Here is a 26,826-nt window from a genome sequence, read left to right as displayed (position 1 = left end):
GCAATAAAAAAGGAACTCCAGATGTTTTTCATTATTGCGCTGAGTATGTATCCTCCCCTGTCTTGCCAGCTTCCATGAATTCCATAGTTTTTTTCCCTGAAACTGAAATCGAGCTCAGTCAGAAGTTCATTTATTGTTTTTCAGACTTAAATATTTTTTACTTTTCCTAAAGTTTACAGTTTCATTTCCAGCAAGAATTCTTACTTTAGGGATCACATGATCTATGTACTGTTTGTGGAGGCATCTAAAGCAGGTTTGCCATAACAAAGAAATCAAAGGAATATTAGAATCAAGCAGATTCTCATGCATGGAAAACCAGCATTAAACTAATGTGAATCAATTGAACATACAGGGGCATTTATTTCTTATGTATTTAAAAAAGTGCCAACATATTACAAAGTGCTTTACAAAGTCCATATCACTAACAAGGGGGTTCACAATCAAATACGAGGGGGTGCTGAGAATTCCTGGCTTTGCCCCCTTCCAAATCAAATAGAAAAATGAGTGTGGGGGCATATGACAACCTAATATCTTAGTATGTAACTGTGCAAATATCAGGTCTTTGCAATTCTTAAAACTGTTTTTTCTTTTAGTGAGAAGCTGTGATGGCAGAGGCACATGCAAGTTTCACGTCGTTGGAGTTACGGGCTGTCATGAAGCTTTTGTTTCTCCTGGGAAAGTCAGCAAAAGACGCTCACACTGAGATGTCACAAACACTGAGGGAAGAAGTGTCCTTCCTACAGCACTGTCAAAACCTGGATATCTCGTTTCAAAACTGGGCATTTCGCCATTGAACTGTCGCCCCCCAACCTCAACTGACCCGGCAACCTGCGATGCTGTCCATGAGTTGAATATTGAGGACCAGTGAATATACGCAAAAAAGATAGCCCAGATATTTGACATCTCACGGGAGCGTGTTGGGTTTGTTATCACAACTATCCTAGACATGCACAAGCTTTCAGCAAAGTGGGTACCAAAATGTTTGAACGTTGATCAGAAGAAGAAACGAGTTTAAGCATCCAAAGCCGTTTTGGCCCATTTTGAAGCTGCAGAGGACTTTTTGGCTAGGTTAGTGACTGAGGATGGCTCCACATCTATGATACTGAAACCAAGGAACAGTCCTTCCTTAGTGAAACCAAGGAAGGAATGGCTCTACAGCGGGTCCCCGCTGCCAAAGAAGTTCCGAACCCAGGAATCAGCCAAAAAAGTCATGGGGCCTCCTTTTTCTGGGACAAAAAAAGGGTATGTTGGTGGACTACCTACCTCGGGGCTCTAGTATTAATGGACAGTATTATGTCAACCTCCTGGACAAGCTGAAGGAGGCAATTAAGACGAAATGCTGTGGCGTTGACCAAAGGGATCCTTTTTTTGCAGGACAATGCACCTGCGTACATGTGCACGTTGTGGCTGCCAAATTGAACACCCTGGGTTTCCATTTGGTCCTCATTCCCCCTACTCACCTGACCTGGACCCTTCGGACTATTATCTGTTCCGAAGAAACACCTGAAGGGGCAACGTTTTGAGGACATTTCTGACGTCAAAGATGCTGCTGAGAGCCGGTTTGCAGCCCAACCAAAGGACTTTTATTTGAACGGTCTAGAAAAGCTGCAACTACACTGTACCAAGTGCACCAGTCTCAGGGGGAATATGTTGAATAAATGTGTTATTTCATAACTCTGGCTCTCTTCTTTCTGGGCAAAGCCAGGAACTTCTCAGCACCCCCTCGTATTCCTACCACAGTCGTATGTCATTAACACAATCTAAGGACAATTTTGAGGGAAAGCAAATTAATCTACATGTTTTTGGATTGATATGGAAGGAGACAACTGGAATGGGAGAAAATGTGACTTAGCACTGCAAAGGCGAGAGTGCTAGCTACTGGGCAAACCATACTGCCCTTACTGACCTAGAAAATGTTTAGAAACACTGTCCTTCACAAAACAACCAGAGACATTTGTGAACTGATTTTTGTCAACAGGAATATTAGTTTTTACAACTGCCCCAGAGGCATCTGGGAGAAAAGGCATCCTTCATTACGTTTATCTGCAGGCTTTCTCTGTAGTGAAGGTCACAAGACTCTTCCCTGTCATAAAGAAGCCAATATGTAGATAATGGACAATGAAACACACAGGCAAGTAACCTTGAAACTACAAGAGACAAGTATTTAAGTTTCAAAAGATTTTCCTATGGAATATAAACTTTAATCGCTGTGTTATAAATAAATAGACATACACATACAAAATGTTCTACAGGTATCCATTAAATACTTGGGTTGAATTGTATGGGGTGCAAAAACAAGAGATCATTGTTCCAGTACATATATTGAGCCTCTGTAGAATGAAACTATTCGGTTAATGTAACAGAACACCAACAGAACAAACAAACCTCACAAAAATGTGTAGAGTGCCTACTGGGAAATACTTGCAAGAATGTATTCCAGATGTATGGTGTATCCATTTTGACATGACTTTCTCTTCTACACATATTGTGGTGTATTACATTTATATTTATATCATGCAAGGTTTAACAATACTTGAGGTGAGATTTTAAGCTATTCAGAATTTTTTTAAGATTTATAAAAGCTTGAAAAGCTATTTTAAAGTGAAATCAACTGGTTTGGAAAGAATCAGAAAAAACAGTGGAGTGAATGTTAAAGTGTCTTACTTGGTAAAAGAAGTTATATTTGTTATGATGTTACATATACTTCTCAAAGAAGTAACTATCTGTGGTCAAGAAAGATCTGAGTACAGTAATTAACGACTATGGGTTTGAATTACAATATATCAAGATATACATGTCTTCATTAAAACTTCCTAAAAAGTAACTGATAGAAATATCGGACCTGCCATTGCTGGCTAATTTTTGAGTAGAAGCAATCACAGCTAACATAGTTCTTATAGCCATGTTTGCTGTTTTTGGATAAATGGTTTTTATTAGGGTTTTCATTTTTATAACTTACAAACAACAGGGAATACAAACAAATTACATAACAGGGTAAAGAAATACAAAATAGGAGGGAGAAGAGGGGAAAATTTAGTATCAAGAGAACATATGGTACAGAACATAAGTTGCTGTGTATACAGGGATTCAATAAAATACAAGTTTTTATTACCCATTAACATACATCCATTTCTATATACCATATATCTTAACTATCATCACTGTAAGCTAGACTGGCCGCCAACGTTACATTTTTGCATTGTTTGCTTAGGACCTGCTCAGTGGGGGTTTGGTCATACATTTCCGTAATATGGTTATTGAACTCTATATGGATTACAAGGGTAGAACAGCAGGAAAATAGACAAAAATAGATCTTCTCCAGCTTTGCTAGCCCGTCTCTCATAGGGCAGTTTTCTTTCAAAGCAAAAACTGGCTTTTTTCCGTCCATTGATGCATAATAGCAGTTGGATCTACCTCCTAGATTGTAAGCTCTTCGGGGCAGGGTCCTCTCCTCCTGTGTCACTGTCTGTATTTGTCTGTCATTTGAAAACCCTATTTAATGTACAGAGATGCATAAAATGTTGGCGCTACATAAATCCTGTTTAATATTATTATTAATAATAATATTAATGAAATTAATAACACAAATCTGCACCCATGATTACATCACCCTCTGGAAGCATGACCAGCTGCCTGGTTCATAAACTGTTATGTTTGACAGTTTCTATTAATAACACTGGGGAGAAAAAAGGCAGATGAAGCCAATGATGTTTTTTCTAAGGAGGAAGTAAAGCTAAGGTTTCCACAAAGGTGGCTATAGACATAGGGTTTGGGGTTTCCAACAGACTGCTATGTAATACAGTAATTTCTATTACATATTTAGGGTGAACTTACAACATTATTAGGTTTGCTTCTATAAAGTGAAGGGAAGGTTTGTATTTTTATATACAGGAAACGTGCTTCAAGTCTTTCTTGGATGTCTAGAACCTAGGAAAGAAAAATCATTATTTAAGTTATGGCTCTGAAAACCCCAAGTTATTGGTTAACTTTTTTACTGTATTTGATGGAAAATAAGTAAAGTCTAAGAAAACTTTTACAGTTTACAAGGTCCAATAATATAAATATCCCGCTTCTCCATATTACCGTAAATTATCCAAAATGCACATAAATATAAATAGAATAAAATCTTTCTAACAAACAAAACTAACTTTAGTACTTGTTTTTAGTATTAGTATACTGTAAAATCAAGACTGTCAACTAGGCTCTCACTGTATAATAAACAGTGCTAGAGCCTGCTATTTTGTTGGCAGGGACATATGCAACTTGAATAAACCAGGATTAGGCAGAAAGATCTCCGGCAACAGGTAATGAAATCATTGTAAGGAGGACATTCATTGTAAGTGTTAATGTTATACATACATATTACATATACTGTTATACATACATAAAAGATATTCTATTTTTGTTTTGTGCATACTTTATATATTCTACTCTAATTAAAATTACATAAAGCAGTAGTTGATCAATGAGATAAGAATGGATGACTATTAATGCCCATTCATCAAACCATAAAGCACAGCATAAAATACCACTCAATGGTTGAAAAATATCTCTTCAATCTCATCCATAAAAAACACACACCTACACAAACAGACAGTGGCGCTCAAATAAGGAAATAGGAAGATGATCATTTCTGATTGAAGTCTTTCTCACCACATAAAACATTGCTCAAGTTGAGCGTGTTAAAGTTCTTTGTTCCCACCCACTCATGAGGTCAGACTGCTGAACAAGCTCATTCCTAGACACAAGGAGAACAGTATTTCATTTGTGTAACATCTGCAGAAATTATGAGAAGGGGAAGTACATTCTGGAACACTTGGCTAAAGAAAAAATGAAATCTGAGCGTTTCATTTGGATGTATCAAATATGGTTTTCATTCAATCAACAATGCAACTTTCTGTATCAAATACAGGTTGTTTAGTAAGAAAATGTCACTATCTACATGCTTACTGCAAAACTGATTTATGTTATTACAAACAGATTTAAAACATTATGTCACTATACTCCTCTCATATCACAGACTATACTCTTGAAAGAATTTACAGAAAAAATAATTTTATTTAATAGGGTTGTCTATGTGATTGGGTTTTCTTTGCAAACCTGTGAATATTTACTGTATTTACTAAGCTAAGTGAATTATTCCTTTCAAAGTGATAAATCAGCTTGATAAACACAATAAATAGATTATTTATTTTGTGTAACATCTGCAGAAATTATGATAAATGATATGAATAGCCTAAATTATTTTAATAAATTTACCCTAATGCTTTATTCGTTTAAAGTAAAATGGTGTTCGACTAGGCAAGAAAAAGCCAAAGGTTCAACTAAATGTTCCTGCTCATCCCTGCATATACTCATCTTCCATTTACTGACCTGCAAGTTGGTCGGTCCATGTATGTTACTTTCTATCCTTTCTGGATAGAAAGTGCAGTAATTGGTGTCTAGAAGTCACCTTCCAGGCCTCATTTATGTAATAAAAGTTCAAAAGTTTCTATTTATGATTTGGCATATTAAGATAAAAATAGATCTCTAGATCTAGAAATGGCATGGATCTCAAAATATTATTGGTTTCAAAGTGCCACAAGTATTAAGATTGGGAGCTATGATGTCCTAGTATTGTCAGTTTAAACAGATGTTGGCTGTCAAGGCATGGTGAACTTTTGCAAAGCCTTATCCCCAGTCAAGGCTGATCAGTGATGATCTTTGCAGACACATGAACACATAATAAATCTTTACTAATGGACACTCAGACCAAAAAATGCCTTTGGCAATTTGCCTAATAGGTGGAATCCAAGAAAATTTAACATCCACCTGCGTACTTTTTTAAACACTGTTCATGGATATGTTGTTCTCCATAGGAGTTTAAACAATATTCAAAATGCACTGTAATTTAGTTTATTTTTAAAATGGTTCTCAAATAATGTTGGTTATATGCTTGCAAATGATTTTAAGAATGCCTGAGGTTGATTCCAGTATACAAAAGTAAAATATAATATAAGAGTAAATGAGTTGTATTTTATTACTAGATATTAGATTAGCATTTTGTAGGTACCGGGTCTGATTTTTTTAAAGTCCAAGTTTAGAGAAGATAGACTATCATGGGAGAGCCTGGGTGATCCAGCAAACCTGGAATGGATCTGGTCTAGGTTTGAAAACATTTGTCAATTAATAGCAAATCAATTTAAGAAATCCATTCCAGGTTCTCCCATAATAGTCTTTCCTTTGCAGTCTTGGATAGCTTTAGTAAATAAGACTATTGTATTTCATTATGTCTTTTTAGATTAAAACAGAGATCCTAATTAAATGTAAAATAGAACTTTGACCTATATTAAAAAAGTATGTACTGCAGAACCTAATTATCTGCATCTATAACTTTCCTTTATTTCCTAACAAATATGTTAGACCTTTCAGTGAAGTCCAACTAATGGAATTAAAGAGCATTGTTTTAAAATGTAATTAAATACCTACTTATAACCACCAATATGATGATTATGGCCATACCTACCCATAAAACCCCTAATGCAATGATGGTAGGAATAGGAAGGGCGTCTGTTTGTATATATGTTTGTACATACTGTATAAACACACACACACATACTTGTGATTAAATGGTTATATTATGCAATATATATTTATATAACGCTAGAAATATATTGTTGTAATTACAACTTTTTTCGTCAGTGAGCTTTGGGTTCAGATGTTATATAAACACTTTTTTGCACAATGCCACGCTGCAATGCTACTTTTTTCCAGATTCCTCGGACTGCTTCCATAAAGTAGTCAGTATGTAGGTACTGTGTGTTATTGTAATTATTACAATGCTATTAGAAGGAGCACAGCACCCTCTTACTGTAGAAAGTAGCAAGTATGTAAAAGAATTGAGTGTCCAAACAATTACAACATTAGTATATACATTTTAGAGAGAACTTACTACACCTGAAAGAAAATACACATACAATATACATTTTTACATTACATACTATTTATATAGTATTACAATACCTATAATATAATTTAATTGTCTACAATTGGTTGTGGTGGTAAAATTATTCCTTGGCATCAGGAACAAAAAGGCTAAAATAGGTCACCAATCCACAAAAACTCATTTTAATGAACATTAGTAGCCCCACACTAATGGTAGACAGCACTGTCATGTTTTGGAGTGACATGTTTTGACAGGTTTAGGAGTGACAGTTCCACCTGCTGCACTGAAAACTGTCTCCAACATGACACTTATGGGTGGACAAGTGAGCATCTGGATGGCATACTCAGATGAATGTGGTCAAACGTCTATTTTTTTGCCCAGTAATTCACCAGCACCACCACTACCATCATCAACACCACCAGAAGCAGCTGCAGAATTGAAACATCGAAGGACAAGTGTGCCTCTATCAATGTTCTCTTCCTCTACACTTCTCTTCTGTAGCTACTCCTGATTTATTAAGTGTTGTATGTTCTTGTTTCCTATAACTCGTACAAATTACTTTCCTGTAGTTTCAATTTTTTGAGAGTCGGGTATACTGTCTGCATATAGAAGAGGGGATTGAGAACATGTGTCCTCAGAGGGAATCATCATGAGTGTTGCATAGGAAGAAAAAGTGTCCTAGGTACCTTGGCACATGGTTAACACTAAACACTGTTCTCTTGGTTACAATATACAATTACAATATGAAAAAAGTGGCTGATTTTATCATAAATCCTAATCATAAGGCCTATCTGTGCCAATTAGCTCCAAGCTCTGTCCCTGACAGACAGTAGCAGAAACTGGCATATTGGCTTACTGGGCAACATCTTTAATGGAATACTGCTCTGACATCAGCCTCTTGTAAAAGACAGAGACAGGAGTGCCAGTGTGGCCATCTTATAACATGATTTTCCCATGTCCAAGATATATGAACTGGGAATTGAGCTTGGTTTGAGTTCCAAATCTCTTCTTGGCGTTTGTAACTTTGCAAATATTCTATTACTGAGTCAGATTGATATCTATTTCTTGAGTCTGATGAACATTCATATAATTATGTATCATAGTTTGGTGCTTTAACTATGTGGCATTAAACCAGTTTGTGTTTGCAACTTTGATCTGTCAATCCAGAGAAAAATGCTGGAAAATGGCCCCCATAAGAAAATCCCCAGGCCACTAACTGAGTATCAGCAATTTAGATATTGTAGATTTTTACAATTTTAATGTAGTTTATTTGGTAAAAAAAAAACACACTTCACAGCTTACCATTACCAAGTGACTACTGGTAGTCTTAAGAACACCTATTACTACAAGAATGGTTTTGCTTAGCACTAAATTGGCACCTTTGATCCCTGTAACCAAAATAAAGAACAGTAAAGCTTGTGGGTTAGTAAAAAACATGAACAAAGACAGTCAAGTTTGTATAATTTTTTGTAGATGGAAAATGAAAAAAAATACAAATTTTAAAAGTCATAGATGGTTAATACATATATGTTGTATTCTTAAAGTACAATATATTTTTTATTGAAACTGCTGCCTTGGGTCGAAATTCTCCCAGTGTAATATGTGTCAGATTACTCTTGTCTGTGCTGAGCCACTGTTTGCTTGGCTGCCTTTTCTAGTCTCTATTTATAGGTTTCATTGCTTAGCTAGGACAGCTTGAATATATCTTTTGTTAATGCCATACGGAAGCGTCAAGACAATTATTAACAAATGATGTGCAAACCTAAATCTGTGTTTTATAGACACTCATTCTGAAAGCTTGAACTAGAGTAGATGCTATTCTGAATTGTATGTGTGAATGAACTGTAAACGCTTTTACTATGCAATGTAAATAAAACCACTTACTAGAGAATCAAGCTACAATACACATTTACAGTATATTATAAATTCTCTTTTTGCTCAGGAACTCAAGTACATAGATAGTGGCTGTGCAAATTATGAATCAATCTCTCTGTACTGCTTAATATTAATATTTCAAGTGCACTTTCTATATATCTATAAAATCAGCAGTTACATGACTTATTTACCTGTTATTCACTAGCTTATTTTATTATACTTTTCCTAAAAGCAACCATTCACGGTAATAAACTATAGGAAAAAAGCTGGGGTCTATTATTGTGAGTGATGATCAGACCAGAATTATTTTAAAAATACAATCTAGTTTAACCCCCTTGGAGGTAATCCCGAGTGTAGCTCAGAGTGAAATTTCTTTACAGAAAGTGGTAATCCTGAGCCACACTCGGGGTAGAATTGAGGGCTTACCTGGGCCTCACGAGCCCAGGGCGTCCTCAAGCAATGCCAGCCCAGCATCTGTGTCACTAGGTGATGCCCGGCTTGCATTGGCATTCCGTTGGCGATGCCTGGCATCTGCGTCCCCTGGCCTCCCATCCATCCTGGCCTACCCCTGTGTAAACGTTGGAGACACAAGGCCAGGGGATGCTGATGTCAGCTGGGTCATAGGACCGGTGTGCGGATTGCGTGCGTGCGTGCGTCAGGGGGCAGGACCAGCGGGAAATTTAAAATTAGAAGTATTTTTAAATGTCAAATGTACCGATTTGACATTTAAAAATACAAAATAATCATACAGCCAGGGGGGTTAAACAATAAGTATAAAAGTGCATTCAAAGGAACAGTTCTTGATATACTTTAAGAACTCTTTTTCACTTTGGACCTGAAGTTATTCCACACTTTTAATATTGTACTTGCATGCTTTTTGTACATTTAGGTGCCAAATGATTTTGTAAATATGGTGCAAACCCCTGGCATTGCAATATTGGAAGGTAGATATTGAAATGGAGATCTGATGCAGCACACTGGAAGACCGACTTATTACCTTTGAAGAGATTTGTCATTTAACTCAGTGAATCTGACATTCATCAAAACATTTTCTGGTGGAGAATCTTCCAGGCCTATGTTTTTTTTCAATGGCAGTGATTGAATGTTTCATTGAATTGCAGTTTTCATGCTTTGTCGACAGACCCCGTAGTCTTAGCCAAATCCTTTTTAATTCCCCTAACTTTAAAGATAAGGGTTTTATGGTGTCACTTGTTCTTAAACAAATCCACTCATTTTACGTATCTAATTATTTATTTACTGAAATAGTTTTCAAGTCTTAGGGAACCCCTGCTATTGCCCAAATTACCAGAACATTAGTGTAATGGCCACTGTTAAGAATGCATCTTACATTACTGGCCAGTCAAAAGAATGTCCCCCTTATAGACAGCCAAAAAGAATATTGGTGTCGGTGGTATCTGACCTGAGAGGTACAAACTGCTCATTGCTCAAGGAACCATTAACAACCTTTGGAGGAACCCTAGGGTTCCACACCCCTGGCTGAAGATCAATAGCATAAGGTGAACATCTTCATCCAAGCAACACATGCAATAAAATCAGAAACTCCCACTTCTTTCCAGCAAAAACATATTACTTTCATAGTTGTTGCTCCTTTTTGCTCTATGAGCTCTCACAGACCTACAAGGAATGAACAGCAGTTATTTAAAATTCTTAGGGCATTCTGCCATTCAACAATAAACTCAGCAGAAGTAAATGACAAATGGTGTGTCTCTGGTGTGTAATGTATCCTACAGTGCATCCTCAAATTTTATTTTGTATAACAGCATACATAACATAAGATGGATGCTTTGTAACCTACAAATTATATAACATCAACATGGTATAAACTCATAAAGATGTTTTTGATATTTATTACAAGGGGTCTACAGATTACATTTAAACATTTACATTTAAAAAAAATGCTTGATTTGATCCTTGAAATGTAAGTCAATTTCTTATAAACCCCCAAATGGAAAGAAATGAGCTTCCAGTAAAGTGCTTTCTTTTGCAAAGTTTAGATAAACTTAGTCAGGTAAAATTAATGTCCAACTTTTAAACAGTAGTTCAGGCAGTAATTTGTGAAGCTAGTGGCAGCAGCTGTATACTGTATATGGGAATTGCCTCGCAACCTTTGCTTAAATAAATAAACTGCAGTCAAAGTTGTACAAAATATTTGACACTAAACAGATATTGAACCAATAACACAGTTACCTTTGAGAATGCTTTTAGTGGCTTCTGAAATTTACAGATTGCTTGTGCTGCCATTGTTCATCGGAAGTGCTTGCTTCTGAATATTCTGCATATACTCAACAATGCTTTGTGTCTTCAATACAGAGTGTCTACAGAGTAGAAAAGGGTCTCTGCCAGATGTAGATGTAGTAAGTCACATAGCAAAGCATAAGCACCAGGTCAACAGTAGACATAAGTGTTTCAGGTGAATAAACTCAGTTTACGATAATTTGTGGATACCATATATTTGAAAATATCAGACTTCCTAATTCTAAAATACTTAGGCTCTCTCCACAGATGATGCCAGCTTGCCATGAAAGCCATACAGTTGGTTTTCTCATTGCAAGAGTGCTGTGAACATCTGGGTTCCCTTGTATTCTGTTGGATCAGCATCAAGCGGTTGTTTCAAGAAGGGACTCAAAAAAAAACAAATTGCCTTTCTTAAAAAAAAGGCAATGCTCCTGCCAAAAAAAAAAATATCCATTGCTGGCATGCTTTCAAAACTAATGACATTATTCATTGATATTAATCAACAAACTTCCTAGAAACTTCCTGAACTTAAAGTAACAAATACTTGATGTAACAACCCTTTAACTTAGAACAGCAGCAATTCTCCACACTAGGTATACTTGCATGCAGTTTATTAAGGTACTCACATGGTAGGTTATTCTGGTCATCCTGGAGAACGTGTCACTGGTTTAGAGCAGCTTTGGCTTTTTATTTATGTGCCTACAAGTAACCCCAGATAGCGCTGAATAATGAAGCTGGGGCTGATCAGACACCTCCTTAATGGAAAAGCTTGGCGCTGATTTCTGATCCCTATCCTCGTGTTTTCTTATGGACTGGAGTTGTTTGAGTAATGTTTTTTTTTATTGTACCTCATTCATGAAGACCAGTCTATGGACTGTTGATGTGAATTAGCTTAAGATTGATGTTTTTAAGGGAACATCATATATATTTTATGGTATGTATTTCCAGTAGAAGAAACACATGAAGATAAAAAACCCAAAGGCTCTGATCATGGGATTGAATTTAAGGAGTAGGAGTAGCATGAATTTTTTCTTGGGGGAAACATGGACGGTGACATTGCTAACTTCTCTGTCTTCAAGTGCTAGTTGTTTGGCTGTCATGATGAGCCTCGCCTTGCATCAATACCAAATATGCAGATATGCACTTTATGACTTTACTCTGATTTTCTGATGCTGCATACTGTATGTATTTGTCCCAGGTCAGTGATTTAGTGAGTTTTTATTCGAGTGGGTCAGTCAGTCAGAATTATCAGAAAGAGAGCTGCAGTGTCAAACCCAACATTTCTCTTAGATGGCGTTTATTTGAAGACATGCACTCACCTCTTTTAGATATATTGCAGCAGTTGATAAGCTTTTCTCCTGGCATTGAGATAGGCAGCATAATTGTATGTGAATGGTTGTGAATGAAAATGAGAAATTCTTCTTGGAATAATTTTCTTCTTAATCATTGACACAAATTCCCCAACATTTTAGCAGTGATTACATTTTGAAAAGCATATCTGCATAACAGAAGCAAAGTCTTTAGTGAAACAGTATTGAAGCATATCTCCTTTTTTAAAATGTTACTAAAGCAAAGCAAAATCATCCAAAAGCAATTATACTAAGAATGTCCCCTAATTAGGCATATGCTTTACTACTATTTAGAGTCAGGATTATAATAGCAGACACCGTTCCTGTCATTTATTCCACTGATAATAGAAAAAGCCAGCTCACCAGATCAAATGCTGTTTTTTTATGAAGTAGTAACACTATATAGGGATGAAAGATAACTAACAGAACTGTTCTGAAAGAAACTGGACCTCTAATGAATGTATATCAATATCAGCTACTTAATATAATTTCTGAAAAATGTAAAACTCCACAAATAATATAATAGGTAGGTAGACACTGTAAGGGAAAGAGATAGGGCTTCGGAGCAGGAAAAATGTTGAGATGTGGAGCAATTAGGAAGGGGCTTGCAAAGCAGACAAATACATTTTATTTATAAGGTAGCATACATAGATCACAAGGATAGTCCCTACAGGCCCTTTGGAACAAGTGACCCAGTCACAATTGCAACCACTGCAACCCCTTTTCCTAGAAAATGAATCAAAACTTTTTTTTAATACAGTATTAATTGGGGGAAGGTTAGAACTTTGGCTATTCTTTTTTTTGTTCCAAAACACACTTTATTGAAATGCCAGAGGAAAACACATTTAAACATATACATCTATCAGTGCATAGTTGAAACATAGAATTAAATTGAAACAAGAATCAGGTTGAGTAGACATACTGGGCTTTATTTATTAAAGCTTTCCAAGGCTGTAAGAGGGTGAACTTTCATCAGTGAAGCTGGGTGATCCAGCAAACCTGGAATGGGTCTGGTCCAGGATTGAAAACATTTGCTAACAAATAGCAAATCACTTAAGAAATCCATTCTAGGTTTGCTGGATCACCCAGCTTCAATAATGAAAATGTATCCTCTCCAGCCTTGAAGAGCTTTAATAAATCAGACCCACCAGACCTAAAATCCCTAACTTCGGAGGGGTGATGGTCTCTCAGCTAATATGGCATCTATGTGATGCTTAGGGCTATCTCTTGGGTGGAAAAAGAAGTGTAGAGGAAAAGAACCAGAGATGGAAAGGACTCTCTCGTTGTAAGGGGGATCTACTGATTTCCAGTGCACAGTGTGGGACCACCAGCATGCCCAGGTAGCACAATAAGCGGCCATACCATCACAAGAGGAGTGACTAAGCTTCTCCATTTCCGCAATGCAGTTAATTTGCATCAACCAGTCCTGTACAGTGGGCATATATTTATTATTATCTGCTTCCCTACTGGGAACATTTCCTGCTACATAGATACAACAGGAAATTAGTAGAAAGCTCCAAAAAAGTGAGGGAGATCCCACTTCTGACATCTGTTACCAGATCTATCTGCTTCTTCTGTTCCAATGACAGCTGTAAGATTTTAAATATATATAAATATATATATATATATTTAAATATATGCAATGGAAGATCTTATTGTTCCTGTATTGCATGTTCATTAAGTATCCAAAATATGTATGTTTCAAGCAATTTGTTGCCGAACGGTAATTTAGCAGGCAAGAGGGATTTTTAAATCTGTTGGTCTAACAGCTCTTATATGTATTTATTTTACAAAACCTTTAAAGCTTCTACATATACTGAATTATTTTTATTTCAGAGCACTATATGAAAAGGGACACTTATGTTATTATGCAAAACACCTGTCTTACTGTGCTCTGACAAAAGCACCTTTACCAGCTCATTTGCTGCATATTCATGTACTGAAGGTTCTATGCTGATAATCAGAGTGCATATTTATGTAATTTGATTGTGCAGGCAAAACTCATAGGCTTAAACATCACCTCAGTAAAGAGTAAGCACATTTCAATAAAAGGCACACATGTGCTAGACTGGAACCCCCAACCCACTAATTCCTTCAGCATGACAACCACATTCTTGTTTTATACTTTGACACTGATGGTTTGGCATGTGCAATGACCCCCTGTAGACTTGTATAAAAAAAAGCTTGGTAGGGTGGACTAGCATGTTTTACCTAAATTGTATTCTGCCTACTGTATTTTCAGTACACCAAGCATTTTCTTTATTGTTTCCAATAAAATCACTGTACAACACATGTAAAAGTTTTCCAAAATCTGGATTGAAATGTAAATGTGTTAGGGTCTACTCAGGAAGGTAGAGTCTACTGAGGCCCAGAATCTAAGAGACACCTGGTCTACAACAGAGCACCTCAACATGGGGTGATGAGTTGGTAACCCTAAAGGACACCAAGCTCCTCGCCACAAGGTGTTGCCAGGGCATGACTCTCAGGGTCACCCTACTTGATTAGGTAGGATGGAGAGGCTTTAATGTAAAAACAGGTGGTGTCCAGCAGACAGAAGAGGGAGACCACAATCAGGAGGGGTCAAAGCTGGTGATAGACAAGCGTAGTCAAGGTCCAGGCAAATGGTCAAAGCAGGTGACAGGCAAAGCATAATTTATGTATATATTCTTTAATATGACACAGTAGAACCCTGGTTCTTACTGTAGATAACTGGAAAATTCAGATAACCAGCACCCGACAGCTCCGCTTTCTTGATTGCTCGTGCAGCCCTACCAGAGCTGTGGCATGTGTTCTGCATCCAAGAACACAACTCCTGCATCTGCTTCTGCATCCAAGAACACACACCACAGGTCCGCTAGGGCTTTGGGAGCTGTCAGGAGAGCAGAGCAGAGCTCCCCTGATTGCTCCACCCCGTGATTGGCTGAGGAAAGGGAAACCCTTTTCTCAATCATTCAGCACTAGAGGTGAATGGGGACAAGTCTCCCCATTCAAGTCTAGTGCTGCATGGCTGAGAAACCTTTGTTTCAGAGTAACCTCAGTTAACTGGAAACTACACTTAATCTGGAATTGGCCATTCCCCATGTGTGTTGGATAACCGAGGTTCCACTGTACTATTTTCTGCAGTCTTTAAGTTCTTGTACCAAGGAAGTAAGAAGATAGCACTGAATGTTCTAGCTATAATTTCTCTATGACTCTTGGTGTTATAACAGACTACAGAATTTACACTACCTAATGCCCACTAACCTCTATGGGATGAAAATATCATAGCAATATGTAATGACTACTAAATTAGTAAAGCCAATATTGAAGGGTGATATTGATGAGGATTAGTGCAGCTCTTAGTACACAATGACTGATAAAGTCTCTAATGAACTAATTGAAATGCTCATATCCAAGTTGTCTCATAAAATTGCACACGAGTACCCTGTGCTTTACATGGGAGCTGTGTTTGAGAACAATACCTGCTATTGTCTGTAACAAATATTGTAAAGGTATGGAGGAAGTGTCAGGTAACAGAGAAGACTGATGTCCATCCTCAAGAATGCAGGGCATTGTGATATATGACAGGTGCTACAGCTCTGCAGACACCTGCCCTCCGATCCCTACACCCTTCCCCAAATACACTCACACTGTTTGAAAGGTTAAACAGCACTTTAATAGCTTTTACATATACATTTTATTAATGAATACAATTGGCTAACCAATGTGTAATTAGTCACACTGACATGTAATTAATCATATATCCCTTTATTTACTGAACAAAATATATATTGGAAAGTTTTACATGCAGACTTTTTATAGTCATAAAACAACAGAGTATAGACTGGATAGTCAAAGATTTGGGGCCTATTCGTGTCAAGTCTATTAGGCTGTATTGCACACAGAGGCCTAACACAATGACAAGCTGAAATCCAAAATCTCAAATATGCCCAGTTTACATCAGCATACTGTGTTGATACACATTGGGTAAAAATTAAATAATCTACATACAAACACAACACGCTGCTACACGCTACAGTGTCACAGTCTTCTCCAATGCATATTAGGGAAAACAAAATAAAGTATTTTGGCAAAAAATTTAAATCAATGCAAGGTATTAATAAATGCATGTCAATACACAGTAACTGAAGTGCATTTACACTAAACACAAAACACACAAGGTGTGAATTTAGTTCTAGAGCAAACAACTAATACTACAAATTACTGCCTATACAAAATAAAAAAAGAAGCTATGCATATATCTCCATCTAGTGGCCATTAAAGGATGGACATGCTGTGAACAGAAATAAATGTATTGTAGTAATGTGTATTGTATATGCAAATGTTATTAATAATACCAATCAACTATACAGAAGTTCATAATATTTTTATGGCTATAGAGATTTTATTCTGCAGAATACATGTACCCTCCCAACTACAAGTGCTATGAGAACTTTATGAATATAATCATATATTTAGGGAACAATACTCCCATCCACATACTTCCTCTTGATTGGGCAACAATACAGTGGTGGGAATATCTATTTACTAATCAAATTTTCTTCCTTATTTAAGTATTGTGAATAAAGGAACTTACATTTTATTATACATGCTGTCTGCTTCTATTTGAGATGCCAAAAAAATCTTGACTCTCCATTTATCTCAAGAATAAACATTATTACATAGTATTTATATAGTGCAAACATATTATCCAGCGCTTTACAGTTCATAGTGATGTCACTAGCTGTCCCTCAAAGGGACTCACAATCTAATGCCCCTACCATAGTCATATGTCATTAATACAGTCTAAGGTCAATTTTGGGGAAGCCAAATAACTTAACTGCATGTTTTTGGAATGCGCGAGGAAACCGGAGTACCCGGAGAAAAGCCATGCAAAAACAGGGAGAACCTGCAAACTTCATGCATTCCTGGCTGAGATTTGAACCTTGGACCCCAGCACTCCAAAAGCCATGTTGTCTATCCTTTTATGTCAGGAAAAAATTTAACTTTTGGTCCGCTTTAAAGCAGTATATTCCAGAACAATCTCACTAATAATCATATTATTCTCAGTTTAACCAGTTTTAGAAAAATTAATTTTTTATGAATTGTTTTGAAGGCACCTGTTACGTGTTTGATAGATCACCTCTTTCTGCAAGTAACTGCAAAGTTAGTCTGTTCAGTAGAATGAGTAGTGAATGTAAATCTTACTCACGTCATGAATAAAGTATTATGAATAAATTATATCTAAAGGAAATAAGGCAACTATATATGGAGGTGGTCCAGCAACCCCATATTTTCATAAAAAATTGTAGGTGCCCATGGATTTTGTAGGAAAATTGGTAAAAGGGGAGGTCAGAGTACAAAATTTATATCCAGGTAGACAATGAAGAAAAGGACAGAGTGCATTTCAAAAGTGATACCTTTATAGCACACTTAAAATTTAGCACTGCTCTCCTTTTGCACTCCAGTGCTTTAAAAATTTAATGCTGAAAACATACAGTTTTCTAAAAAACGTTTAAAACGAATGGAGATATGTGTACAATAAATAGATAAAAGTATTTTTGGAAGCAACTAGTGTATGCACTTGTTTCTGACTTGGTATTAATAATAGTACTATTCTGACTAGGGTAAATGATTTTACTTTAATGTACACGAGTTGGCAAGTAACATACTGGCAAGAATAGCGAAGAACATATATAGTAAAAATACAACTGTATGTGTGTGTCTGTGCTTTCACTGTCTAATACACAGTTCGGGGACAGATTACTCTATGAATAGGCACCTCTAGTAGGCTAAATTTAAGTATGCCCGTGTGTGTGTGTATTTGGCATCAAAGATCTGCAAATTGTTGTATGTGCTTTGATCTTGAATCTGATGTGTCCCATAGTGATCCTTCACCATGGCTGGATTGGACACAATCTTCCTGAGGATGGTGAGGCCATCAATTTTTTCCTGCAAGTATTTTACTTTTCGAATGCCAACTCAGGGCTGTGTTTATCTCAATACAGTATTACAAACTTTTTTTTAAATAAAACAACCCTTTTATGCTGGCTGTAAATATAAATGTTTGGTGGAAAATTAGATCTGGCTGGCTGTGTGATTGTAATTATTCGGCCCAGAAGTGCATTACAATGCAATTAATGATAACCGGCTACATAACACATTTAAATTATGCACCAGTATTGCAGCATGTTGCAGTGTACTGCATATATATATATATATATATATATATATATATATATATAATATATATATATATATATATATATATATATATATATATTTCTACTAGATTGTAAGCTCTTCGGGGCAGGGTCCTCTCCTCCTGTATCACTGTCTGTATTAGTCTGTCATTTGCAATCCCTATTTAATGTACAGCGCTGCGTAATATGTTGGCGCTATACTGTATAAATCCTATTAATAATAATAATAATAATAATAATAATATTTATATAGCAACCAACCTATTTTGGGTTAGTGTTGGCATAGTGACACTGTGCATCCTGTGATAATAGGGTTCTAAAATAAAAAATGAGGCTGATAAGGAAGGGGGAGTAGCTATCATAGAAAACATACAAAATCTCTGCAAAATCTGCACCCTACCTTTTTTCACCCACTAAATATTAGGGCAACTTCTACTAATGATACCATGTTATAGCTAACTATTTAAATTAAATAGGAAATTGGCTATGTTATGAAATATTTTTATGACCCTACTGACACAATTTCAAATAAACTTATTTGTAATTTGACTTGTGATACTGATAAACTTTTTTACAACACACTGCCCTGCAGATTATTGTAACAGAGGAAAGGGAGACGGAACGATTATCTCGCGCTTTGTTGCGGGCCGGAAGATGTTTTGCGGTGTGCCGCCGCTGTTTAGGTCACGTGTGTTACAGCAGCATGGCGGAGGGGAACGTAGATTCGGAGCATTTTGCTGGTAAAAAGAGACAGCGAGAGACCAAACCTGGTAAGTGAATGCGGAGAGGTGCAAACCCCGTGCTAGTAGTGTGAGGTTAGGGGTTCGCTGTGCTAGGAGCCTGTGGAAGCACCTGGAAGTGGCCATGCAGTTGTCATACATGTTTAGCTTCCCTCATTCTATACAAGGCATTTGGTGAAGATTGGTGTTTTTGGCTTCACCTCGTACACATTACAATCTAAATGTCATGTAAGTGTAAATTTCACGTTAATCTAGAAATGTGCCACCACCTATAGTTAAGACTGTGTGCCATCAGGCCCCCCTTCCTTGGGGACAACATACATCTAGGTATGTCTGATGTGTGGATTGTTCATTAAAAAAGTCACAGATCTAAGGAGTGCATCCTGTTATTCCTTCTGCTTTGATTTGGAGACCTGGCTACCCTGTACCATGGCTGGAGTATGTGAGCTGGACAGAAAGAAGGGGTGGAATGGGGTAGAGACAGTGAATTGTAACTTTTGTTTTGTGGTGGAATATCAGTGATAGAAAATCTATATTGTGTCACTAGCATAACCACTCCAGAGCTGGTGGCATCACTTCTAAGAAGTCTCAGGATGTTTAGATGTCCACATGAGATACTTTTACAGGTAAATAAAATGCCTACAATAGTTTAATGCAATTATGTATTTTTGGGAAGATTGATGTTGAAATAAATGGTCTGGCATAAAGTGTTTGTATGGCCAAAATTTATTTCCTTTAATTTTGGGATGCTTTTAGTGTTAGAGGCTGCAGAGATTTGGGGAAGAGGTATATAAGCACCTAAGGTTGTGGATTGGCCACAGTTTAGTTTTTTTTTTTTTTTGGTAGGGGGGTTATTTTATTTATTTTAGGAGCATAAAGTAAGGCTACGTACACACGTCAGATGATTGTCGGCCAATAATCGTTTTAGGGATAGTATCGGATGAGAATCTGACGTGTACAGCACTCATCTGATGTCGTTCATGGATCCCTCCTGGCGAATTGACGAATGATCGTAATGCAAGTTAAGGGGACAGAGCGCAGTTGGGTGCTGCTCTGTTGTTCTCCCCTCTCCATAGAGCAGAATGGCGCTACATACAGCGCTCATTTGTCATTAGAAGGGATCTTTCACAACACAATTATTGAGCGTGTGTGCGTAGCCTACATCTCGGAACATATTACCTGACAGAGAGGAGGAAAGTTCTGATTAAATACGTTTTGAACCAATAATAATTTTTTTATACACTTGTTTCATAGCTTTTATATAAGTGCATGATCGTGTCATATTTGGAGCAAAAACAATGTATTTCTTACTCTTTCTTACAGTTGTAGATGAATCTGAACTTCTCACAGTCCCAGATGGCTGGAAGGAAGAGCCTTTCACTAGAGAGGACAACCCTAAAGGACTGCTGGAGGAGAGCAGCTTTGCCACGTTATTCCCCAAATACAGAGAAGCCTATCTAAAAGAATGCTGGCCATTGGTGCAGAAAGCTTTGGGAGAATGTGTAAGTATTTGTTGTATTATATTTGCCAGTCAAAATAAATTGCAGGTCAAGTCATTTGTGTTTTAGCAGCAAATATGAGGAACTCAAACTACTAAACACAGCGGTGATAAATTTAGTTTATGTTCGTTGTTTTCCCTACCAATGTAATTGCCTCTGTTGAAATATTTTTGTGGTTTTTACATACCCCTGTTGCACCATCATTGCAACTTGCCACTGTGCCACTCTGTACAGCAAGGTTGGATAGTTTGGTAAACACCATTACTTATCAATGGGTAAAGACCTTTGTAACTAATAAAATATTTGCATGTCTAATTCCCTTTGTTTTCTTTTATGCAGTTTGTGAAAGCAGAATTAGATTTAATTGAAGGCAGCATGACGGTTACCACTACCAAAAAGACGTTTGACCCTTATGCTATTATAAGGGCAAGGGACATGATAAAGCTGTTGGCAAGAAGTGTACCATTTGAGCAGGTGAGTATCTTCTGTTGTTTTTTTTTCTTGTTATTTTTTTGTGTGGATAGTTGGAGTTAACTTGCAAGGCTTCAGGGAGAAGATCTGTTTATTGGGACCTACTTAGAAAATGGGTTGCTTTTGGAGGGTAAGTGGGTGTAGGAATTAAAATTTTCATAAGTAGAAAGGTGTACACTATTATTATTTTGAATTTTGATGTTCCACTTTACGATCTTTGAAATGAGTGGAAATCATGCGGTGTTGTTCAACTTCATCCACATTGTATATATGAGTGGCCACACACAGTTCCTCATTTTTTTCATATACCTGTTGGAGGCATAGAGATCCTGATTTTTTTTTTTTTATATTATTTCTTTTCTCTGTGACATTATCTATATGTGTAAAAAAAAAAAATAGTTGCTAATCGTTTCTCCTGTCTTTTCTGCAGGCTTCAAGAATTCTTCAAGATGATATGGCTTGTGACATTATTAAAATTGGCACACTAGTTCGAAACCGGGAAAGGTTTATTAAAAGGAGACAACGACTTTTGGGACCTAAGGGATCAACTCTGAAGGTATTTTTTTTTTAAACATCTATTTATACTAAAAAAAATGTTGGTTTTACACAAACTTTAGTTTACTGTATTGTTTCCTACAGGCCTTGGAGCTTTTGACAAACTGTTACATAATGGTCCAGGGAAATACAGTATCTGCTTTGGGACCTTTCAACGGCCTTAAAGAGGTAATTTAATAATGTCAGGTTTAGCACCTTTGTTTTTTTAAACAATAAAATGAAGCACACTAATAGATCTGAGGATCAGGAGCACAAAACATTGAAACCTATCACTGGTGCACATACACAGAATATTTCTGAAGTATCTAGTAAGAAACAGAACAGAAGTTATTAATGTTTTATTTATTATGCGTAAGCAAAAAAAAAATGCTATATGCTTCCTCACTTTAGAATAGCCCAACTTGCCCATCGTTATATCAGAACCACTGGCTTATAGAACTACAACATAATGTTATGGAGCCTGTTGTTCCAAGCTACATACAGCTTTTTCATGCTTGTTAGCTATCATCAATACATTGCATGGAAACAGTGATTTCTAGGAAGTAGGATTGAGGGACAAAGCAATATCTTGAAAAACTGCAGTGTATGTAATAAAGGTATGTTTGGTCTCTGAACTTGGAGCTAGACATTAATATACTCAAGTTTTTTGGTATGGGAGTGAATGTACAGGTTCCATGTTGTGTATGCACTTAACTGTAAATGTAAACTACAGTTCTTTGTTTTGTCTTTTACTGGATTGACTTTTCACAAAGGTATTCTCAGACGACATAACATAAAAATATATCCAACTTTTGTTTTGTTTTTTGTTTTCTCATAGGTTAGGAAAGTTGTTCTGGACACAATGAAGAATATCCACCCTATTTACAACATTAAGGTAAATGTAAATGTTTTAATACCATGTCCAGCCTTGAAGAAAGAAGTCATAATATGTTTGCATATTTATGCTTGTATATGGGCTTTGGGGATTCTGTGTTACGATTGTAATTACAATTGTTATGATTTATTTTTTTGTTCTTTCCTTAGGCTTTAATGATCAAGCGAGAGTTGTCAAAAGACCCAGAGCTAAGAACAAAAAGCTGGGACAGGTTTCTGCCACAGTTTAAACATAAGAATGTGAGCAAGAGGAAAGAACCAAAGAAAAAGAAAATTAAAAAAGAATACACACCATTCCCTCCACCACAGCCAGATAGCAAGGTATAATACTTTCTTTCTAAGTGTTAGCATAAAGAAAATGTCTTTTAAATGTAGGTTATTTGTTGTAATTCTTAAGTTGTTCTGTTATCCTTTATAGTTTATGGTCTCATTCAGCACTAGAGGCTACCACTACTCCGGATACTAGAACAATAAGATCTAAATCTCTAACTGTCTCCTGTAAAGCACTTCTCTGCAGATTTTGACACTTTATAAGTCACTTGCACTTTTACATTATTAACTGCAGTCTGCTGCAAACTAGGCATGCCTGATTATAACTTATGTTAGTTTAACTTGTTCTAACTACACAGATGTTTTATTTATTTATAACTAGATTGACATTTAGGAATTTGAGGTTTTGCCCTATTAATGGAAAACTGTTTAATGGTCTTTTTTTTTGGGGGGGTGATGCACTAACCTAATATGGTTGCTTGAAAGCTTCTTCTGTAGAATATATCTCATATTGGAGGCATTTTAAAAAAATTACTGTTTTGACTTCATAGATTGACAAAGAGATAGAAAGTGGCGAGTACTTCCTGAAAAAAAGTCAAAAGAGGAAAAAGAAACTGGAAGAAATTAAGGTAATGTAAATGCTACCTTCAACCTACTACCTATTATTGTTCTTGCTGTGATATACTAGAATATAACAGAAGTGCAAGCAATTGTGAATTATCTTTTTTGGGGCAGAATTAGGTGTTTCATATGTACATGAACCTAATCACCTACTAAGGTAGGTATCTTAGATAATTATCTCTACCTTCAACAAGAAACCCATTCTAAAAATTGGATAACTCCCTCCCACCTTGTCCTCATATCTTAAGTTTTTTTGTTTCTGTCACTCAAAGAACGCACATTATCAATTATGTTATATCAGTCTTTGCTGTAGTCAGCAGGCTCTCTTAGAGTTTGGTACCTGCAAAGTTTGCAATCTGGACATGGCTTGAGTCTTTTACCTCTTTGTACTGGGGAGGAAAGGGTGGCCATGAATGATGCACTTCTGTGCCACAGTCATCGTTCACACCTCATTTTGATGCTTACAGGTAAGGCAACCAAAAGCTTTTTTTGCAGGAAGGAAGCAAAGTCTTCAAAAGGGTGACCTTAAGCATGCAGTCCTGGCTGCATAATGCTTATCTGCACATCCACCGTCTCCTCTGCATCCCACAACAATGGATGAAGGGGAAAATGCTGAATTTTACTTATGCTAATATGCCATTCATACAGCAGCAGTACCACTTACAAGATTGTAAACGGATGTTGTGTTGTCCATTTATTTCTGTTTTGCTACATTGTCTCAAAATATGTTTAATCTAGAATGTCTTCCTATTTTTCTACTTCTAGACAAAACAAGCAGAAGCTGTGTCTAAACGGCAGGAAGAGAGAAACAAAGCGTTTATCCCACCTGAGGAAAAACCAGCAATGGCGCCCCAGAAAGGTAAATAGGATATATATATATATATATATATATATATATATATATATATATATATATATATATATATATGTGTCTCTGACCAAAACCACTGAAAAGTGACGTGAATAACAAGAGGGTGGGTAATGTTAAGCAGCAAGTAAACAGTCAGTACTTGAAGGTGATGAATTGGCATCTCTAAAAAAGACAAGTCTTGTGGGGTGTCCTAGTATGCTATGACTATTACCTACCAACAGTTGTCTAAGAAAAAACAACTCGTGAACCAGTGACCGACATGGATGCCCAAGTTTTGTAGATGTATTTTGGAAGATTTTTAAAGACATTGCCCATGCTGACCTCTGTCCAGCAGTGTAGTTGTTTCATTCCTAGTTCTGCGTTTCTCCCAGATGAATAATACTAATGCGTTATCCATTAACCAGGCTAACAGTGGACAAGTTATATAGAAAGGCAAATGTGTGCAAAGTTGTTTCTAGAGGTCTTTTTTAAGTTGACCATTCACCTAAAGTAGTTGAAGTTGAAAGGTTATTTGGCTTGTAAACCTTGAAAATCCCATTTTTTTTACATATGGCAATTTTAGATGCAGAGATACTATTCAGGCGTTTGATAATGGAAGTTTGAATTCAGAACATGAAATGCACTGTGACAATAGTCATTGTATGTGTTGAGTGAGGATTACTGTAAAAAGTTTGATGGAATCCTTGTTGATTTTCCTAAACAAAAGAAGAACAGATAACAAATTGAAAGACAGCCACACATAAAATTACTATTTCTTGAAAGCATGTTTTAACATTTTATGTATATCCTAGTTTTTAACATGGGAATATATGTATTGTACTGTTACAAATAGGTATATTTTAGTAAAATTGTAGCCATGTGATTAAAAAAGGAAAAATTTGAAAAATTCTTCCAATCTTTTTTTATCAGATTTCCACTTGTATACACTGGATAATTGACTGGATGAAAAATGATGGTTTTATGTATGGCCATTGTATTTTAGTACTAACCTAAACTCCATCAATTTCTGTTATATTTTCAGAGCCCACTTCCACCAAAATTGACGTGAATGCTATTAAAGAAAAAGTAAAGAAAGCAAAAAGCAAGAAGCTTGGTGCACTTCCAGAATCCGAAGTTAAACAAAAATTGTTAATGTCAGACAAGAAGAAAAAGAAAAAATGATGGATTTACTTACTTGTTTTCCCCTCTTTAATGAAAGAGGTTTATCTGATCGTTTTCTTCAAAGAAGATAGTTGTTCTTGCAGTGACCTGCTTTAACATCATGGTAAATAGGGTACATCTTTAAGAATATTGTATTTTTTCACGTTCAAAGATTGACAGCTGTTCTCTGTAAAATGTGAGCAAGTCATTGTAATGTCTTGCTCTTGTCTTTCTACCGCCAAACATTTCAATCATTTATTTCCCCAAACTCCATTTGCTTTTTAATAAATCCCAAACATGTTTAGGTAGTAAAGGTGATCTTCTGTGTCACCTTAAAACATATCAAAAACATAAAGTGGATGAGATGTTTATCTTATTACAGTCAAAACAAAGTGATCTGTTATGTGATTTTTTTTTCATAAACAGTCCCCTTAATGTTTTCTTTCTTTAAATAGGCTTAATAAATATTATATTAACTTTTAATGCGCTGTACAGTTTTAAAAAAAGTTAACATGAAATGACTATGCAACAGAGAACAACACCTACGACCTTGATGTCTGAAGTTGGGCTTTATGTTAAACCTAATTAAATATATATAACTATCTCAAGTGACTTAAAGAAAATATATAACTATCTCAAGTGACTTAAAGAAAATATGTGATGTGACCCTCAAGGTAATGGGATACACAATATGTTGCAAGCTGTAATCTAAATGCCTGTGTATTTATCAAATATACACCTCCCTCCCCCAAAGCACAATGCAGTGCTCTGTGCACCAATCTCCCACTTTGGGGCCTAGGTGTTTTTGGCCCTAGCCCTAACATGTTACACAACACTGTACATTTTCATTTCATCTTTGGGTGGATTGGAAGAAAAGAAGGCTATTTTTTGCATTTTAATGTTGGCAAAGCTGTTTAGTACTTGGATAATATTGTATAGGATGGATGCAGCTGTCATTTAAAGCATACAGTTCCAGATTTAAAAACTGTGAGCAGGCAAAAGTTTTATTGCTGAAGGGACAGGCAATATCCCTTCTGCAATAAAATATGCTTACCTGCCTGTTTGCAATCTTCTTTCTCGACTACACTGAGCTGTGGCTGCCAGGACTGAACGAAATCCTGCATGGCAGTTATGTCATCCCAGCCTGTCCAATCAGGATGGCTGAAGATTCGACACAAAAGGATAAAAATGCTGGGGCC

At 36.4% G+C, this 26,826-nt stretch overlaps 1 protein-coding gene across 1 annotated transcript; it reads left to right on the top strand.

Moving 5' to 3' along the window:
* The first annotated feature begins 19,224 nt into the window (after nucleotides 1–19,224).
* On the top strand, nucleotides 19,225–26,231 carry KRR1 (KRR1 small subunit processome component homolog). The gene is made up of 10 exons (XM_072401383.1): nucleotides 19,225–19,357; nucleotides 20,651–20,829; nucleotides 21,166–21,300; nucleotides 21,728–21,853; nucleotides 21,937–22,020; nucleotides 22,670–22,726; nucleotides 22,876–23,046; nucleotides 23,547–23,624; nucleotides 24,382–24,475; nucleotides 25,509–26,231. The coding sequence occupies exons 1-10, from the start codon at nucleotides 19,291–19,293 to the stop codon at nucleotides 25,646–25,648; spliced, it is 1,131 nt and encodes a 376-aa protein (XP_072257484.1). The 5' UTR covers nucleotides 19,225–19,290; the 3' UTR covers nucleotides 25,649–26,231.
* The last annotated feature ends 595 nt before the right edge of the window (nucleotides 26,232–26,826 follow it).

This window comes from Pyxicephalus adspersus, chromosome 2 (genome assembly GCF_032062135.1).
Source record: "Pyxicephalus adspersus chromosome 2, UCB_Pads_2.0, whole genome shotgun sequence".
Lineage (NCBI taxonomy): Eukaryota > Metazoa > Chordata > Amphibia > Anura > Pyxicephalidae > Pyxicephalus > Pyxicephalus adspersus.
Note: the sequence above shows the minus strand (reverse complement) of the source record. Positions and strands in the feature narration are given on the sequence as shown.

Excerpts from the sequence above, each read along its gene's own strand:
- KRR1 (XM_072401383.1), top strand. The coding sequence starts at position 19,291 with ATGGCGGAGGGGAACGTAGATTCGGAGCATTTTGCTGGTAAAAAGAGA. Across the intron at positions 19,358-20,650 it reads ACAGCGAGAGACCAAACCTG|TTGTAGATGAATCTGAACTT; the intron begins GTAAGTGAATGC and ends TCTTTCTTACAG. Across the intron at positions 22,727-22,875 it reads ACCCTATTTACAACATTAAG|GCTTTAATGATCAAGCGAGA; the intron begins GTAAATGTAAAT and ends TTCTTTCCTTAG.